Source organism: Lagopus muta, chromosome 2, assembly GCF_023343835.1.
Source record: "Lagopus muta isolate bLagMut1 chromosome 2, bLagMut1 primary, whole genome shotgun sequence".
Lineage (NCBI taxonomy): Eukaryota > Metazoa > Chordata > Aves > Galliformes > Phasianidae > Lagopus > Lagopus muta.
In genome coordinates this window covers 90,095,466-90,114,412 of record NC_064434.1, presented here as the reverse complement: position 1 = coordinate 90,114,412, position 18,947 = coordinate 90,095,466, and the positions used below count along the sequence as shown (strand labels likewise).

Genomic DNA, 18,947 nt, shown 5'->3' with positions numbered 1-18,947 from the left:
ATGGCCTAAAAATAGTTACAGGACCATTGATTTTTATTTTTTTTTTAGGGTCTCTCCACAATTTTTGCTGTTCACTGTATTATCTTGAATCTAAGCTTTCATTAAAACAACAAAAAAAGAGCGAAAAGGATTTTCAGTTGTCAGCTGGCTGTAAAATCTTGTGTTCAGTACAGAGGTCTTGTAGTACTTACTATATATTTTATAGTGAATATTTAGTGTAAATACATTCCCAATCATTTTTATTTGCTCAGTTATTATAAAGACTAGTAAGTACATATTTTGCATTAATAATATGTAATTACTCAGTCCTTTGAGCTTAAACATTTCTACAAGTAGACTGAAATAGTTCTCTTGCCTTCAGTAGAAGAACTGTGGGCGTTAGTTTACTATTATGTTTTATTTCAGTCTTTATCTCTGTGAAATAATGACCTCCATCTAGACAGCTTTCTTCAAGCTCTTCAGGATTATTGTCTTTACACTCCTTAGTATTATTGGCTTCAGACTTGCTTGAAAAGGCAGTGTGAAAGGCCTTAAGTATTGATATATTGCCTTCCTAGTAAGGCGTGCTACAAAGACGTCACAGCTTATTTTTATTTCCTTGAATAGTGTTTAACTTTACCCCGCAAAAGCTACAATATTTTTGCATAGTTTGCAGTCATAGGCCTTTGGTTCCTTTGTTTATGTGTTTATTTTTGGGGAGAAAAAATATAGGGTTAGCAGTCTTCTTTTTATACACAGGATGGATAAAGCATCAGTAGTAAGAAGCCTTGCAATCCTACTTTCAGCTGTCTCATTTAAGACCTTTATCCTTGAAAGTTGTTGCCTGTCCACATCTCCTACCAGAAACAAGAAACATTCCATCCTGGAAATAATTTTGGTCACTGTACCGTTATGTGAACTAGACCAAATCTGCCATTTCATTTCATGCTGGTAGCCTACAAGCCCTCAGTGCTACAGTTGTGCAGAAGTGTGTTTCCTGTGGTCCTCCTCAAATCCTGCCCACTCTAGGATCTATGTGAAGCTCATGTTGTTTAGGAGTGCTTTGTTCACTTGTTTTGAATATTCAAAATTATTTTTAATCCCTTTAGCGTTCAGGCTTTTCAACCTTCTTTCCACTCTTTACCCATTACTGAACCAATTTGATCTGTAAATCTACAAATGCTTTACCATAAAGAAATTGTTATAATCAGGAGGTTTTAAACAGGGATGTTAGACCTAGCTATATTAATTCAGGCAAGATGGCATTTCAGATGGGCAACATAAGTTTGATTCTAAGTTGCTCATGACTAAATTGTCTTCAGAAAGTTAATTTACGTTTCTCAAAGATAACTCTTGTAGTAATATTGAATGTCATATTGTTGTGGAAGAAATCAAAGAAAATTAAGCTAGACTTCACAGCTTTTCAACATATTTACTGGTAGCTAAGATTCGATTTTTATAGAAAAATAGGGTGGAAGCTTGCATCTTGGTGCAAAGGTCTGTGGACTTTGTGGCAAGATGGCTGCTCTCCAATGAGCTTAACACTAAATGTTATCTGAATCCATTACCTGATTAAATCATTCACCTTTCTTACGTAAGTTAGTGTGTGCATCAGCACTTATTTCAGAGAATATTTTAATGATAATGATAGGTATCTTCCCTTTTGCCATAATTCTCCATGCTTGTGGGCCAACCGAACTTCTGAGCAATCACTTCCACCACGTCTTTCATTCTGTTGTAATGTCACTGTAGCTATAGCAGCCAAACAAGATGAGACAATAAAAAATAATCACACCGAAATCTGAGAACCAGAGAGACATTCAGAAGGATGCAGATGGTCCTATCCCTTTTACTGTCTCTAGTTTCCTTGCAGCGTTGTATGTTACGCACATTTAGATTAGGGAATAAGAATGAGGTTCCTTATTTGTGCATGGCTTTTTCAAATATATCAGAAATACTCAAAAAGAGAGAGAGGGTTTAAAACAATACTGATTTGGTGCTATGTATCATTGCCATGGCTCTCTATTTGTTATGAACAAACTTCTGAAAGCCCCAGCCCAACAATGAAGCTCATCCCAGACTGAAGCTAAAAGCACATGAGTTCTCAACTCGTGAGTGATTTATTGTAATGATTTATTTTAATGTCTCTGGAAATGATTTTTTTTAAACTGCTGTGAAAGTAATTTAGTTTCAAAAACTTCAGAAAATGAGATATTCTATGTGTTCATTAAAAAAAAAAAAAAAAAAAAAAAAAAGGCAATTATTCATGCTATCTTGGAAGAATATATCAGAATTGGCCTAGAAAGAATATCAGTAGGAGCTGAATGCAAGTGGTTCAGTCTTTCTTACTTGGACAACCCTTCAGAGACTTCCGGGTGGCAGGGAGTCAGTTCTGTAGAAAGGTGGAGTACCTAAGTCTCATGCTGTTGATTCTCCCTTGAGAGGATCTAAATGGCCTTGATTCCTCTTGACTCCACTGGAATTCAAAGGTACTTGAACCGTTACAAGTGGCATTCAAACCCTACTAGTATCAGTTGCATAGTGAAAAATATGGTGTTTTTTATAATGTTAGAAAACCTAAAACAAGCAGCTAATGCAATAATATCATGCGTTCAGACAAACCAGCGTCGCCTTTATGTTTTCATTTAAAATCTCTGTTCACATTCCTTTTTAAGAATACAAGAGAACATGATGAAAATACGATTTAGAAGTTCTGAATAGATTATAATTCAGAAGCATATTATAGTGGCTTGCTTTAAGCAACACAATTGAAAGATAGCTGTTTAAATTAAAATATAGTAATTTTAAGTTGACAGAATCCCTTTGTCAAGTAGTAACTTACAGTGTAGAACAATTAAAAAAGTGGCTGCTTTTCCTGAGTTTCTTATTTTAACAGAAGAGGCAGCACAAGCACTAGAAGCATGAGCATAATCCATCATATATGGCCCTACCATCTTAATTTTTAAAATTTATTTATTGAGTTTTTGAATGGAAATACATTTGAGAACTGCATTTTTGAATATTCTGACACTGCATATGTGAAATTGTTCCTCGTCTGGTTGAAAAGTAGAGAATACAGTCATCTTCAGGCTTAATCAGCCACAGATACCATGTAATAGAATTCATAGATTTATAATTTCTTGAGCTATCTACAGTATCACATGAATCCATTTAAGGGTTTGTCAGCCCAAACTAGGTTTGGTTAGGTTCAGATCCAACTTCATTTCAGTCTCACCCCTTTTCTGAAGTAGTCATAATTAAATACAGTTGAGTTTTGACTCCAAAGTAAAGACCACAGTCTAGAAGAACTGAAAGATTGACCTGAAAGAAATTATTTTTATTTTCCACAGTTGATCTTTGCTAAGACATGCAAACAGCAAATGTGCTTTTGAGTCCTTTTGGGGCTTTTTCCTCTCCTTGTAAGTCAGCTTGTCATTCTTTATAATCACCACCTGCTCTTTCTCAGTTTCTCTGAATGTCTTCTCTTCTGATTGGATTACTTATCAGAGCATCACCTAACACAGCATTATTCAGTCTATGTTGGCTTGGTTTCTTCTGTCTCATTGCAAGACTTTTATTAATTCCCAGAATGCCTGTTGCCGTAATCACTTCTGTCTAAGTTTCCACATTTGTCAGTTCACGAAAGATGTGAACCCAGGAAAATAGAGCAATATGTTGGTGTGTAGGGTAAACTTTAGTGCAGAAAAAACTTAAATCCCGTTGTGCAGGGGAGCCACTGATAACACTTGATTTTTAAATATAACGCTTTTAAAAATAGATACTGGATTGCAGGATTTCAAAGAGAGATTGGGTGATAAATGAGTCATTATTGGATATAAATAGATAGTGAAATCCACCTCTATGAGTAGTTTATATCAAGGAATTTATTGCATAGAATGAATAATTAGTTCCCCCATATCCTTATTTTTTTCTTTTTTTTTCTTCTGGATATGCATTTCCATACAGTACAGATTTCAATACTGATAATGTCACCATTCCTTCTACTGTTTTTAAGTGCTCAGGAATAGCTAGAAGACACATTTCCAATCTATATCTTTTTATAACCTGTATCTCATCATTCCTCACCTCTTTTATTCTAGAGATTTTGTGGGCAGATTCCAGTAGTTCATATCAATCTGTTTGCGTCTTTAGCGTTAAATGTCAAAAGTCACAGCGTGAAAAGGGAAATAAAGCTGCTAAGATTTTGGTGTCTTCATCTTCTATTCTTGTCAGTATTTCTGGAAGAGAGAACTTTGTTTCTGCCTATCCCACAGATGGCAGCCAGTTCCTACAGCCAGCTCTGTGGTCAGGTATCTGTGAGATCCCTCATTTGTAAGTGCTGATGACAAGAACTTCATTTAGGAGAGAGGCCAAGGTATGAGGTCTCTGCTTTTGGTGGCTTGGCCTTTGTCCTGGCTCTAACTCCTCCTTTTACTGTGAGGCCCCCGGTCTGCTGACCCATGTCACAGTCTCTTCTGCACAAGCAATAGTTAGAAGGGCCTTGATTCTTTTGGCTAAGTCCAGTTGGTTGCCTGGCTCATAAAGCCATCAAGTGTGTCCTTGTTTCAGTGAAGTTTTACTATGACCCCATGTCTCATCCAGATAACCTCCGAACCTGATGGGGAAAATATGGTGTGTTGGCCAACTTATCCTTGAGCTGTTTGCAAAGATCTTACAGTTTGAAGCATCTGAAAATAGTGAGCAGGTTATGCAGCATTAAGTTTTAGCAGCTAACTTGCTGCCTAAAGATGAAATGGCATTATTTTTAGTGAGTTAGTTGCTTTTGGAAGGCTTAGGGTGCTGGAAATACTTTCTCATCTTGTGGCAGAGATGATCATATTTAAAAAATCAGCAGAAAAGGAAAAAAAATTGAAATATCCATCAGTGAATGAGGAGAGGGACTTCAGCATAAATCCCTTTATATTTTTATGATGAAGGGCAGTGTGTTTAGGGAGTGAAGATTTGACATATATTTTTATTTTCAAACGTCATCCTAATTTGCATTACTCAGCCCTTTAGCTGCCAGACTGTAGAAGTCCATTATGCTACTGAAAGGAATATACAAATTATCTTCTGGCACTTCAGGCAGGAGTTTTACTTATCCGCTGTTATTCTATCAGTCAGCAAGCTGCAAGATTCTATTAAGCAGTAAGTGAGAAAATTATATTGCCTGCAAACTAATTGTACAGAAGACTCTGAAATAAGTAATCAGCGCCCAGTCCTTCCTGAAAACCAGCCAGGAGATATTATAAATTGCTCTATCACTCTTGTCAGCCTGCTTTAAAGACTCCAAACTGCCATGTTGATCTCATTCATTGTTTAATGTGACAACCTTTCCAGCTAGTGACAGAACTGGTCAAACTTGTATTCTTATTAGCTGCTCAGTTTCAGCCTCTAGCACCATGCACTGAGCAAGTAAATGGCAGAACTTCCTTCTAAATCCTCCTGGGTTGTACAGATTGCCAAATGCTTGAATAATTTCTGTTTATTATATTGTATGGAAGAAAATAAGTAATTAGGAGAGCATTGATGGCCAAGTAAATTTATTTTTATAAAAGTAGATCCACTAAAACTTTGGAGTTAAAACATATTTCTAGTATCATGCATATAGGTCACTCTGAAAGTAATGCCTCCTATTTATTTCCATAGAAACAGCACAATAACACTGTTTGATAGAGGGAATTCTCAGCTGCAGAACACTTTGTCAGCATAGTCACCGCCATTACTTGTGTATTTTTGCCAGCAATGAACAAAAGCCTGCATGTTTGTAAAAATCTGTATGACTGTCCAGAATGTGGCGTGTCTTTCACCTCGCTGTCACTACTGTTGGTGCTCATCATCCAACACCTCTGTGTGCTCACAGCCACTGTTTGGCCTGCATAAATGTTCAGCAAGCATTGATGAATGTCAGTGGTTGCTATTTTTTCCACATGGAGGAATTTAGTAGCACACCTTTGCTTCATATGCACTTCCATGTCAGACACCATTCTGTCAGACTGCCCCAATGCTGCCATCTGTCACATGGCAACAACATGTAATGGAATATTGGTGGGAAGGTTCAGCCTCTAATGCCATACCACCTTACTGCTTTTAACGTCATGAGCCAACATGATAAAATAGGTGATCTTACTTTCAGAGCAGTCCTCATATTTTAACATATATACCTATTAAAAATTCCCAAATGGGTGGTTTTTTTTGTTGTTGTTGTTGTTGTTGTTTTTTTTTTTTTTTTTTTTTTAAATAAGAAAATCTCACTAACAGAAGTAGGGAAAGTCAAAGTCTGTCTGTGCTCATAGTTGATAAAATTCTGCATTCATATGTGAATTGGTAACACAATTTTAATTTCCTTGAACTCTCATTGCACTCTAGCCTTATTTTGAAAATCAGAAATACTAGGAGGACCAGATAAGATGGTCCTGTTGATAAGATTGAATAGTTGTTGCAGCTATAAATCTGGTTACTGTATCTCCTCTGAGTTCATTGGAGGAACTCTTTCCAACATCTTCCAGGTTTGTTTTCTAACATCAGAAATAAGGATGCAGCGTCTGCTGTAAAAAAAAAAAAAAAAATAATAATAATAAAAAAAAAAAAATATATATATATATATATATATATATATATATATATATTTGAAGTAGAGCAGCCTGAATTTGATAATAAAAGATTCATCATGCTATAGACCATTGATTGCTGTGGTTTTCAGAGTTTTGAGTAAGGCTGAAATTGCAGGTATGGATTAGAAGAGTTTGCATAGGAAAATATGCAATCTTCCAAAATTTTTCTGGTTTTCAGTATTGCTTTTTGATATCAGCTCCTGGACTTTTGTCCTAGGGAATGTTCTGCTTGCCTCTGTATTTGTCATGCTATGTTATAATCTGTCTGGATTTTGATCACAGTAATTGTTGACCTTGTGCAAAGATCGTCTTTGATCTTGTGTGAAACACATTTGATTGCACGTTTCTTTTTTTTTTTTGTAATTGGGGATAGTAGTACTTACATTACTATGGTATTATTAAGTTATCTATTATAACTAGATAAAATCTGTGAAATGCTTTGAAGGTCTCCATGCGTAGTGGTTGTGCCTTACTGATAATGTCTCACTAGAGCATGAGAAGATAATGTATTTTCTTTCTTTTTCTTTCTTTTTTTTTTTTTTTTTAGAAGACATTACTATCTTTTCCTACTCATGCTTCTAGAAGTATTATTTTTCTAGTTTTGTTAATGCATTTGAGAAGGCAGGTCTGCAGGAGCCATTCCACCAAATTTCCTACTCCCCGTATCCTTCAGTTTCTCAAATGTCTGTCTTCTCAGGAGTTGAAGAAGGAGAAGAATGCTAAACTGAAGTTTTAAGTTTTGTCAATGAGAGCTGTTTGTATTCAGCCATGCCAAGATCCGTTTTACTTGCCAATGTTGCTGCTTCAGCCATGCAGCATGTTTAGGAGAAATAAAACCTGCAAAATATGTTGGTTTTGTTGGCAGAACTTACTGTGCAGACCTTCGTTATCATAAATACTTAACCAATTTTCAGTAGATGTAAGTGGTTTAAGTATTACTTCCTGTTGAAGTAGCAGTTGCTGAGCATTTGAGTCTTTGTACAATCCTGCAATCCACTAATGTGATATTTAATGAGGAGACATCAGTCTGGAGAAAGGTAGTCAATATAAATCAGTGTTTACAAAGTGTGATTAACTCTGAAATATTTCATCAATGCTGTGGTCCCAGGCAGACTCTATGCTAATTATTAGAACCTGCACATGTTTCAGGGGACTTCAATGGACCCTGAGTGCAGCAAACACAGAGCAGCAAAATTGCAATTATGCTCGGACTGTCTCTGATGACAATTTATGCATTTGGTGTGATGACCTCCTGCTTCCCAAGAGGGCAATAAACAGAATGCATTTTCATTAAGATACTAATGCACTTAATCACAGGGGGAAAGGGTTAGAAAGTAAAGAAATACCTTTAAAGCAAGATGTGACAGGCTGATGGGGAAGACACTTTATTTAAAAGTCAGTTTCGTGATAAAACTTCTGACTGCTACAAAGTCTGTCATACTGAATGTAGTCATGAGCAATAGGGTGCGTGGCTAGGCAGAAGAATAAGCTGAGCTAAGCTTTTATGAAGAATGCAGCAGTACCAGGACAAAAGAGAATAGATGCTTCCTAATTTGGACTTGGATTCCCAAAGACATGATTTGAAAACGGTATAAAGAAAATGATTTATGCATGGCCTTCCCATTAATTTTCAGACTTCTTATTTTCAAGGATTACTGCTATGTATTAGTAATAATAAAAAAAACTTGCATCAGTGCTTTGCCACAGAGGCCTCATTTTTAAGAATCTAGCTTGTGCTTGGTCTTACGGAGGGAGGGTTGGGAGAGAGGCAAGCATCTCCTGTAGTTTTTGCTGTTCTAATCATCTGAGGATGATCCTGTTTCTGATGCCTCTCAATAGAAGAACTTCATGTGAAGTGCAAACAGATAGGAGTGTTTCCAGGCAAGGAGATCTGATGCACCAGTGGTGGGACGTGCTGGGCAGCGATAGCAGTGGGCAGCGATAGCAGCGCAGCCAAGTCCTGTCTGATACGATGCAGTTCTTGGAGAAGAGTGAAGTCCTACAAAATTTCTTCCAGATCTTTTTTGAAATAAAACATAACAGTCACCTTCTTGTATTCTATCCAAAGAAAGGCTGATGACATCTGCAAATAACAGGAAATGAAGAGTGCTCATGTTAGGAGCCTTTGTATGTTTGGCTTGATACATACCACCAGCAGGAGTAACCGCTGTGAAGGATTTTGCTTGAGACTGTGCATGGATCTAGATATGAACTCAATTAAGATTTTTTAAAAAATTATTATTGTTTTTAACATACAGCTGTCTAAATTAAAATATTTTGTTGTCTAACTTGGTTTCTTTTTACTTAAAAGATATTTTCTTTTTGTACAGTTGCTTATTCTTCATGTATTCCAAAATTAAACCCAACAGCAATGGTGTAAGTACGCTTATATCTGCTCTGTTGGCTGTTCATTTATTCTGAATACCTCTTTTTCTCTGGGCTTTCTATCACAGGTAACATAGAATACAGCTGCCCAGCAACAAACGAATGTGAAATCACAAAGCGCAGACGCAAGTCCTGCCAAGCCTGCCGCTTCATGAAGTGTCTAAAAGTTGGCATGCTGAAAGAAGGTAAGACTGATCAAGTCAATACCTATCTCTCTGCAAACGCATTCAACAACTGTAGAGCAATCAGGAAAGAAGAGATAGGTGAAAGTTCTGATCGGTTATTGTAAAGGCAATTTTCAAGTATACTTGCTCTTCCTGACAGTCTTAAATGTCAGCTAAGGAATTGTGGTGTATCTACATGGAATGTGTCTTCTCTGGAACATTTATTCTTAGCTGAAATACAGAAAATGCGCCACAGCATTCACTTTCTTTCAGTAGATAACTATTAGAATAATCATCAGGAGACATCCTCTCATTTTTCTTAAAACTTTTACATTGTGACTTTTCAAAGATTTATTTCTTTCATTATTATTATTATTATTATTATTATTATTATTATTATTATTATTTACCTTCTGTTAGTCTCTCCCAAATACAGCAGAACTATACACTGTGCCCTCTTCTCCCCACTTCTGCTTGTTCTTAATGCCATCATGACAAGTGAAAGGGTTATCTCTCAATTAAACATACATAAATCTTGAGCATATCTGCAGAAGTTGTTGTAACTGCACTGCAGCAAATGCCGGCATACAGAAGAGGAGAATCCACCCCTCTTTTTTTTTTTTTAAGCATATGAAAACCCCTGCCCTCAGTGTAAGTATGCATTGGGTGCTTAATTCTTCAGTTACATTTTGAAGATATTTACTAACAGATAAACGTATGAAAATGTTTCCAAGAAGCTGTGCTATCCTACTTGGAACCTAATTAATGTGTTTTATAGAATAAGATAATTCCTAAAATCTTGGTTGCCTGCCATGCATTATATTAATGTATTTGCAAAAACATTTTTAATGTGCATATATTGTATGTGTTATTATCATGGTGCATTGTTACTACCAAGAAGGAATAGCAGAATACATTTCATACTTCTGAGCTCCATAACCTTTTAAAATAAAGTCAATATAATGGTCTCTAAATATTGTCTTCATTGGAAAGTACTCTGTGCTAAGTAACCACTTCAAAATAGTCCCTTACAGTTTTGTTTCATCAGTGCTTAAAATGTTGGCTTTAATAGATGGCTAATTTTTGCAAATTATTTGATGGTAATTTGAAACGTTTAGGTATGCATCTGTTGGGTTAAAATCCAGGAACAACATAGACCAATGGAGAGATGATGGGCAAATTAGGTCTATCACGCACCTACAGACATATTCTTATTGGATTATACTTACTAAGAATAAACCTTGTTCTGTACAACTGCTTTGGCAGACGCTGGGATCCTTTGAGCCAAATCCTGCTGTCCTAAGTCTTACTTGAGCAAAACTGTCAGATTCGATGGGGATTTTGAGCCAGTAGGAAAGGCAGGATTTGACCCTTTCTTCCAGTGGTGGTGGGTGAGTTCCTCATTTGCCAGGAATCCTGATATAGCTGACAACTAAGTAGTTGTTTAAAGCTGTGAAACTTACATAAACAGTAGAATGAAAGGAGCATTTCAACGTGCACCTTTTGAAATGACCTGTGCTTAACATCTTTTTGGTAAGTTCGTTGTCCCGTATCACTAGCAGCCTAATACAGATATGTTGAACAACCTGATTGGAAACAGAACAGTGCTACTAAGAGTCCATACAGGTGAACCGATTCAGCCTTCTTTTAAATTTTGGGGATAGAATTGCATGTCCTTTAACACACAAACTTGAAAATCTAGTTTGTGTGTAGCTTCTGGGTCTGCATGAGGAAAGTTAGTGTCTATTCTACAAATGAGTAGTTATGTCAGTTATTCAAAGTTCTGCGCAGAAGTGCTACTTCTGTGCACATAATTTTAGTAACTGAAACAGAGAATTCAGAGTCAAGTGATTGGACTTTTTGTGTAAATTATAACTGAGGAATAGTTTTCTTACTCATTACATAAATGGTCCACCCTAAACAGACATATCTTTCTGCAATGATGAACTAATTCTTTTAAAGGAAGTGTTCCTTTGTTAGCCCAACTCCCTAACAAATCTTAGTTCTTCCACTCTTATTGTGAGTCTTTCTATTAAAACATGCTGAGATTCCTATTTATTTTTAATCACTGGGTCTCTGTATTTAGGAGTAAGTTAGCTTATACTCCTTTCAAACAATGCTTACCTACAATCTAACATGGTAACTTAAAAGAGCTAGAAAGTGGGTTTTGTTTTCCTGTATGCTTTTGTGGTCACTTCTACTTTTGGAACAGTGCTGATTTGTGCTACACTTATAGAACTTTTGGAATATATTTGGTTTGTTGTTGGATGGAGAGACAAATTGCTCTTTTTTTTTGTTGGATTTTTCTTTTTCTTTTTTCTAAATGTATGCTAATGTCTGAGGATTAGTTTTTTCACTTCGGATTTTAAAACATCCTTTATGCACAGAAAGTAAAGAAAGATGATATACCTCTTTCTTTTCATGTGTAAAGTGGTGTAAATTTATTGGTTACTATGGACTTACAGCAGGCATTATCTCAGCTCAGGGTATCTTAAATGTTTCTTTATGTATAGACAAGGATTTCAGTCCCATGCTGCATGTCAGAGATCATGCGGCAGTAAATCTATTCAAATGTAAACCTGTTCAATTCAATTACCAGTTTATAATAAAATTTGCTGCTACAGCCTCCACGTTTGTCACAGCAGTCTCTACATGTTGATGGCACAGCATGCCTGGAAATTGACAGCCTAAATCTATTTAAAAAAAAATTTAGTTTCAGACCTGAAATAAAATCAAGTTTAAGCAGCTTTGAGAGAAGCATCATATTCCTTACAAGAACTTCTGCACATCTGCCAATGTGCATCTTCTCCATAAGCCTTACCCTATTGGTGGGGAGATTTTTTCTAGGAAATTTCCCTAATAAGCAGTTTTTAGTATAGTCATAAGTGAAACAATTATCAGACATGGTGCTTCTTTTCTTGTTTTGAGAGAATTTATTAGTTTGTCATTTTGTGAATTGTCAAATGAGATTCCTTATATAAATCACAGTACATAGAATAGGATCCTGAGCTTTGTTTTAGCTCTTTGGACAAGGTCTGAAAGCCGTGTTACTCACAGCAACTGTCTGTAGTTACTTTCTCTTGTGGTAGTTATGTGGTAAGTCACTTACTGGGGGAAGATGTTCTTACTTTTCATCCGGCATCCACTCTTCTGTGAGAGACCTAGTTCGAATTCTGGGGCACTGGGGCCATGGGTAAGGACTTAGAATATTCATCATGAGTAAAACCAGGTGAAGCTGGGCATTTTGGCTCTCATTCTCGATGATGTTGATGAATCGTGACCAGCAACACCTACATCAAGATTCTTAATTTAGAAGAACTAACATCCCCAACAGTTTAGGTCAGAAGCTAGAGAAGGAAAGGAAAATAAACACAGTAGTGTGGTGGTTTGAGGTGGGATGGAAGTCATGGTTTCTGCTCCTGTTGAGTGGTACAAGGACAATTCCACAGGTGGGTTGAGAGGGAGCAGTTCATTCTGTCGTAACTTACGGGCTCTCACTTGAAAACATAAGTCTAGATGGACTGAGATTTTTAAGTATGTATTATGCTTTATACTGAAGCATTCCATAGATACTAACAAGGTTTTAAGAACATGACAAATAAAAATGTGTCATGATTTCTTTTGTTTTCCTAGGTAAAGAATACACTTTACTCAAGGAAGAAATTTTAAAATCTTTCTGTTTTTAATTTCATTTCAGTAGTATGAAAGATAAAATTGTCAAGGATCACAGTTGTTCTTAAATACAGTTTTTGATATGCTTATGTTTTGATGCATTGCCTATGATTTCCCATAGCAGAGGAAACAGCATAAAGATACTTGTGTAGTTTAGGCAAGAACATTTAAAATGTATCCCTAGAGGTTTCTCTAAGTAATAATATAATTGCTGAAAAAGGAGGTGGGGAAGGGAATTTTCCCCCCTTTTTAAAAAATCAGCGCTTTAAGCCATTCTATAGTTTTCAGTACTGTTGTTTAGTAATCAGTCTTTTAAATTTGGCCTTTCAGACACTTCAGAAGCCACCTGTTGCCTTCAGGTGGTAGAATTAAATCTGTGTTCATGTGCAGGAATAGATGATTTAGCTATTTTCCTTTTTATAAAGCTAGTTGGAATGAAATCGTGGGCAGACATCTGACATTTATTTGTTTGTTTAATTGTTCATAAGTCTGCTTGAATTCTACTTTCTGTTTCCCATTAGCTCTTTATGCCTTTTAATTCAGTCTGCATGATTGGCTTACCAGAATGCGTCTGTTGGAAAATGCTATTCCACATTTATCACATTGCAGTGTTATAATAGCTACCCACCTAAAATAATTCCACTGGAGTAATTATTCCAAAATAAAATTACTTTTTATTTCAGGTGCAGTATTCTTAGAGCTATTTTCACAAGAAGTTATTGCATATGTTTCAGTTTTCTCCACGGAGACAAAACCACAGCCTCAGTTTTATCTGTTCCTGTACTGTAGCTGCATTCAGAATTATAGTTAAGAGGGAAACCCATTGGGCAGCACTAACGCAGTTCGATTACTGGAAAAAAATGTGTCCAGTCATAGCTCTTACTAGACGGTAATAGTTTATACTTTTTAAAGCACTGTTGATATTGAAACACCTCCTTTATCTTTGATGTCTGGATGTTTTCAGATTTTTGTAGGTTGGTTGGTTGTTTGTTTGTTTGCTTTGAGGCAATTGATGTTCATTGCTTGTTATTACAGAAAGTGCAGCTTGTAAGTGAGTGATACATAAAGAAACAAATTCAGTTTTATTTGGAAAGAATGTATCATACCAGAGTGAAATAGCAAAAGTTTGTTTTGATTCACATAAATGTGCTTCTGTTTTCCTTATGGAAAACATTTATTTTAGCTGATAAAGATGGACTTTGCACCTTGTTAGAGTAGACATGATGGTAGAAGTCTAGCTTAATTAGTCCACTTATTAAAAATGGGAGGTCAAATCCGTACTTAGTAGAAATGAAGCTGGTGGCTGCTCCAGTTTAGCAATCTATGCTATGAGGAAATCAGAGTATGCCTGTAGTGCTGCTAGTCTGTTAGCATTCCCCCTCCAAAAATGGATAGAAACTCTCCAATGTTGTCATCTGGCAATGCTGACTTCAGATTAAGATTTCAGTAGTTCAAGTACAAGGCTATATTTTTTGGAGGGGCACAGGTATTTTCAAGCATAAATTATTATGCAAATACAGCTGTATGGCTGTATTTTGCTTGTGTTAAGCAGCAGATCAGATTAAATTATCGCATTGATCCTTTCTGGTTTTGACAATCCATGAAAATGGATCTGATACAGTAGGGAGAATAGACAGTTTGAGTTTACTCTTATAGGAAGAGGTGCATGATATGCACAGAAAGAGATTAATGGCTTCTCTCTAAAAATAATGAGTAAAACTGGGAAATCCTCTTTGTAACTAAAAATGTGTTATCACCTATGTTTTGAGGCTTGTGAAAAAGCTTGCTTAATAGAATTCCTGCTAACAACATCTCCTTTGAAAAGACCTGTATGTAAGACATTGCCAAGGTAAATTTCTCTCACAAGTCTAATACCATTAGACTGTGAAGAAGAAAGCAGAAATTATTGTGGAAGAAGTTTTAGTTACTGCTGCCTTCAGAAATTAGAACAAAGGGAAAGAGAAAGCATTAATGGTATTCAAGGAAAATATTTCTGTACAGGATGACATTTAGTAGAACTGTGTTGACCTCAGTGATATTTCTTATGCTCTCAATTGTAATATTGCACTTAAGGAGCTCCTTCATTAATGTAGGATATTAAACAAAGCTCCTGTGTTATCACATTGTGAGATAACACAGTGTGCCTTTTCTTGAAATCTCTTCTTCGTATCAACCCTTTTTTGTGTTTCCATGAGTTATGGGGGAGTTTGGATTCTGCTACAGGTATTTTTGGAAGTCTTTCTCACTCTTCCTTCCTTCACACGTTTGCTTTCCTCCTCCACCTTTCTTTCCTCTTCTTCCCCTCTTTTTCTTCTTTTCCCCTTTATTCACCCTCTCTTCTTTTGCCTCTTCCCCTTTTCTTTCCTTTTCTTTCTTTCATTCAACTTATGCCTGGTTTTAATATATACTAGGATCTGTTAAATCCCTTTGGAAGCAATAGAAACTAATCTCTAAGTGTTGTTGGTGCTCATAAGAAGGCTTCTTTCCTCCTAACCAAAATGTGGCCTGATAGCCCAGTTCAGACATTAGAACTGACAGCCCAATTTGTCTGTTTTAAAACATGGCTCTTGACTATCTACTCTCTGTAACTGATGAGGAAGGACGAACTATTCAACTGAAAGCTAGTGTTTGTAACAAGCTCAAGCAGCTAGCATTTCTGTTCATCCTTGAAAAAATTACTCAAGGAAAAGCAAACATTGGAAATGGGCATGTTCTTTCTGGGTTTGGAAATCACATTGAAATATCTCTGATATGGAGCAGCTGTCAGCCTGCAAGAAGTTCTCATGGTGCTCATGGTAGGGTGTTGTTCCTGTAGGGCTTAGAGTCTGATGCAGAGCACTTTCGGTCCCCTGATTTCATTGGAAATGAAAGAAACAAGTTCCAGTAATTCACTGGACACAAGTTTTATGGACAGATTTCTCTCTTTAATGGATACAGGGTGTTGTTGTTGTTGTTGTTGTTGTTGTTCTTTTATACAAATGCTTCATTTCTATAAGAGGTGGTATAAATTAATATACAGAAAGCAATAGGGTTTGTTTCTGTCTGTGGACTGCCTACATTTCTTGGCATCCCATAGATTTATGAATGTACATTTCTGGAGGCTAGCCTAGGCAGACCTCGGGTCAAAGCGATTGCTGGCCCAGTCATCTGCAGGTTACTTGGAGTGAGATGATAGGCTTGGTTCTAATTTCTAATCCCATCACCATCACCAGTCCTGGTGACTGCAGTTGTTTTCAAGGGTCAGGTATATGCCAAGAATACATTTGACCTATGGTTAGTTACTGTTTTGTTATTAAAGATAATGAGTATAAAAGATTTTGAAAGGACTGAAGTCTGTGTTATTTTTCTTAGAGCATGTATCTTACCTTTTACTTCCTCAGAGTTAGAAAGAGTAGATTCAAATATCCACTTAAATTAGAATACCATAAAAATTAATAATTTTAGGATGAGAAAATATAATTAGCGCATCGAAGATTGCTGAATAACTGAATATCCCCATTTGTCGTATCTTCTTTTGAACCTAAAATAAGAAAGCAGTATTGTTCTAATTTCCTAGAAATTATTCCATTTAGATATTTGGTGAACTTAGTTCCTGTGAACATTTACTTATGCACTGAAAGTACAGTGACAGCATTATAAGTGATAAAGCAGAGCTGAGTCTGAGGGATGTAGGTTTGTGCCTGTGGCGTCTTTTCCCACGAGCTCCCAGACAAATAACTGCCTTACTTTCTTGGTTTCTGCCACCCATAAACACATACATCAACATGGCACAAGCATTTATTGCAGAGTACTTGAATTCTTCTGTATGGGTCCTGCTCTGTATTAAAAAGGGGTCACATTGTAAAGTGTGTCATTAATGTTACATGTGTTCTTCACTCTTCTGTGTTTTCTGCTGCACAGACACCTGTACATCCCCTTCTTGAGGGGAAAATGTTTAGTGTCCCAAGCAGAAGGTACATTAGCAGTGATACATGTGTATATCTCTGTAATTCTGCTTTGGAGCCAACCCCTTTTTGTATTTCTTTCTTCAGTCACATCTGCTCTGTAGGACTTTTCAATGTGTAAAATCCTAGTAGAAACATCAAGATGTATAGATAGGATTATTTGGGATTGAAGTGCTGTAATGATGTAGGGATGTAGATGCTGCTAAGCAGAACCTGCATGGCAGATGTAGAGGCAGACTTTTGCTACTTGGGGTGGATTGGCACCAAAAGGGTCAGAGATTTGGGAGCTCTCTTGGCCTGTTCACTCAGCCAAAGCAATAAATGAGTAGCCCTAAAGCTATAATCTGTAGTTGTCAACTCTGACCTCAAATAATGCAGTCCCTCAAGCATTTCACATTTCTAAATGTCTACTGTCCTAAGTAAGAATGTTCAGGTCAACGTGGTTTACTGAAGTGTTGATGTAACTGAGCCACAATTTTCTGTCTGGCCAAAAATTGTCCTTTTTTAAGCTGGAGGTGTGTTTACCAGTGGGGAGGAAGTCTTTGTCACTTCTATTCACTAAGTCAGTTTGTGAGAGGGGAATATTATTTCATTTACAATCTGTAATATGATTTTTGTGGTTGAAAATCAGCAGCCCAAAGTCATGTCATCTTCAGCAGTGACTTGTCATTATGTCAGATTTTGCCATGCTTACCAGCTCTTCTAATAATAGATCTCATCTACCCACGTTTCTTCTTTTTCTTCTTGTTTTCTTTTCTTTGAGTATTTCACAGAAAAGTGCAACTAAGTGAGGAGTCTGTTTCCTTCACAGAATAGTGACCTAATATAGCTATTAATCTTCATAAATGAAAAGCATAGCTTTATTTTAAGCTGCAAAAGTCTTTTATTAGATTAATGATTCTAGAGAAAGTCAAACACAAGCTATGTTAAATGTATTCTCATGCTGAATATCAGTATTTTCCTGTTTTCTCTTTATTATTCCAACAAAGTTAATATGCTTATCTGTTCTTCCAAGCATCTGGTTTTAGTTCTAAGGATCATCAGGTATAAGCTCAGATGCCAATTTGCTATATGGTATTAGTGCAGCAGATCTGAACCCAACAATTTGTACAAATTGCTTCTGTAGAATCCTGTTACAGTCCATGTTAAAACTGTTAATTATTAAAATATTTAATTCAGAAAAATTAAAATACTTACCTTTTTCCCTCCATCTTTCCCTTCTGCTTTTTTCTAGCCAAGAGGTAGTCCAGAACAGCTATTCTGTTCTTGGCTTTAGTTAGCCATATCAAAATTATTTATCACATTATCATTGCTCTTTGTCTCTTTATAATGTTCCTTTCAGTCCTGTGGATGACTGACTGAGGAAGGCTTTCCAGATGGGTCTTGTCTTTCTTTCTGGTCTGAATCAATCAACAGATCTGTCTTAAATCATTTGTTAAATGGTTGTGCAGCTGCAGGGTGCTTTTAGTGACAGTCTACCAGATTGGGTTTATAGTTGTGTCCAAAGCTGATATTTCCTAGTTTCTACTTCAGTTTCATATTTTCTGTAATTCAACAACAGCTTAAGAAATGGGCTCCTTCGATTTCACTGTGTAACCAGTCCCAAGTGTCCACTGAAACACGAGAAGAGAAACATGCTATAACTCATCTGAATTACTGCATTTTTGAACATAGTGTGTTGAATCAGTTAAGATGAGATGATTTATGAGGTGACATAAATACACTTTGGATGCAGAATGAGGTACCTGCCCATGGATTATTGAATGTCAGGAGAGGTGTTGCTCTGAACAGTTTTTCAAGTTTACAAGTCATTTTCTGGTTTTCCTGTCAAACTTTTAATGAAAGTGCTTAAGCTTCCAATTTCAAAACAGGTGATATTGCTAAATATTGAAATGGGAAAACGAACATTTACATCAAAAAGTAGATATCTATTCTGAAACATCAGTATAAATGTATTGCTTTTGGGAATTCTTTCTCAGAGATGTACCAGAAATGTTTCTGAGATCACATACGCACTCTCTAATTTATACCTCATCTGGAAGTGGAAGTTCTGTCTGTAATGATCTTACAATAAAGGCTCTTTTCAGTGGCTCTCAAGGACATCATCTCAAATACAAATTTCTGCTGAAAGAAAAGGCTGGATCACTATGAAGGATGGTGTGCTGGAGGTTTAGTCTGATGCTTTCTGT

The 18,947-nt window shown here is 36.4% G+C and overlaps 1 protein-coding gene across 13 annotated transcripts in view; it reads left to right on the top strand.

The window, feature by feature from the left end:
* The window catches only part of ESRRG (estrogen related receptor gamma), a 382,131-nt gene that overhangs the window by 267,358 nt on the left and 95,826 nt on the right, over nt 1-18,947 (top strand). For all 13 annotated transcript variants that reach the window (XM_048937114.1, XM_048937124.1, XM_048937120.1 and 10 more), the window contains one exon: nt 9,047-9,163. In XM_048937114.1, coding sequence (XP_048793071.1) covers nt 9,047-9,163 — 117 coding nt within the window. The remainder of the gene's footprint in view (nt 1-9,046; nt 9,164-18,947) is intronic.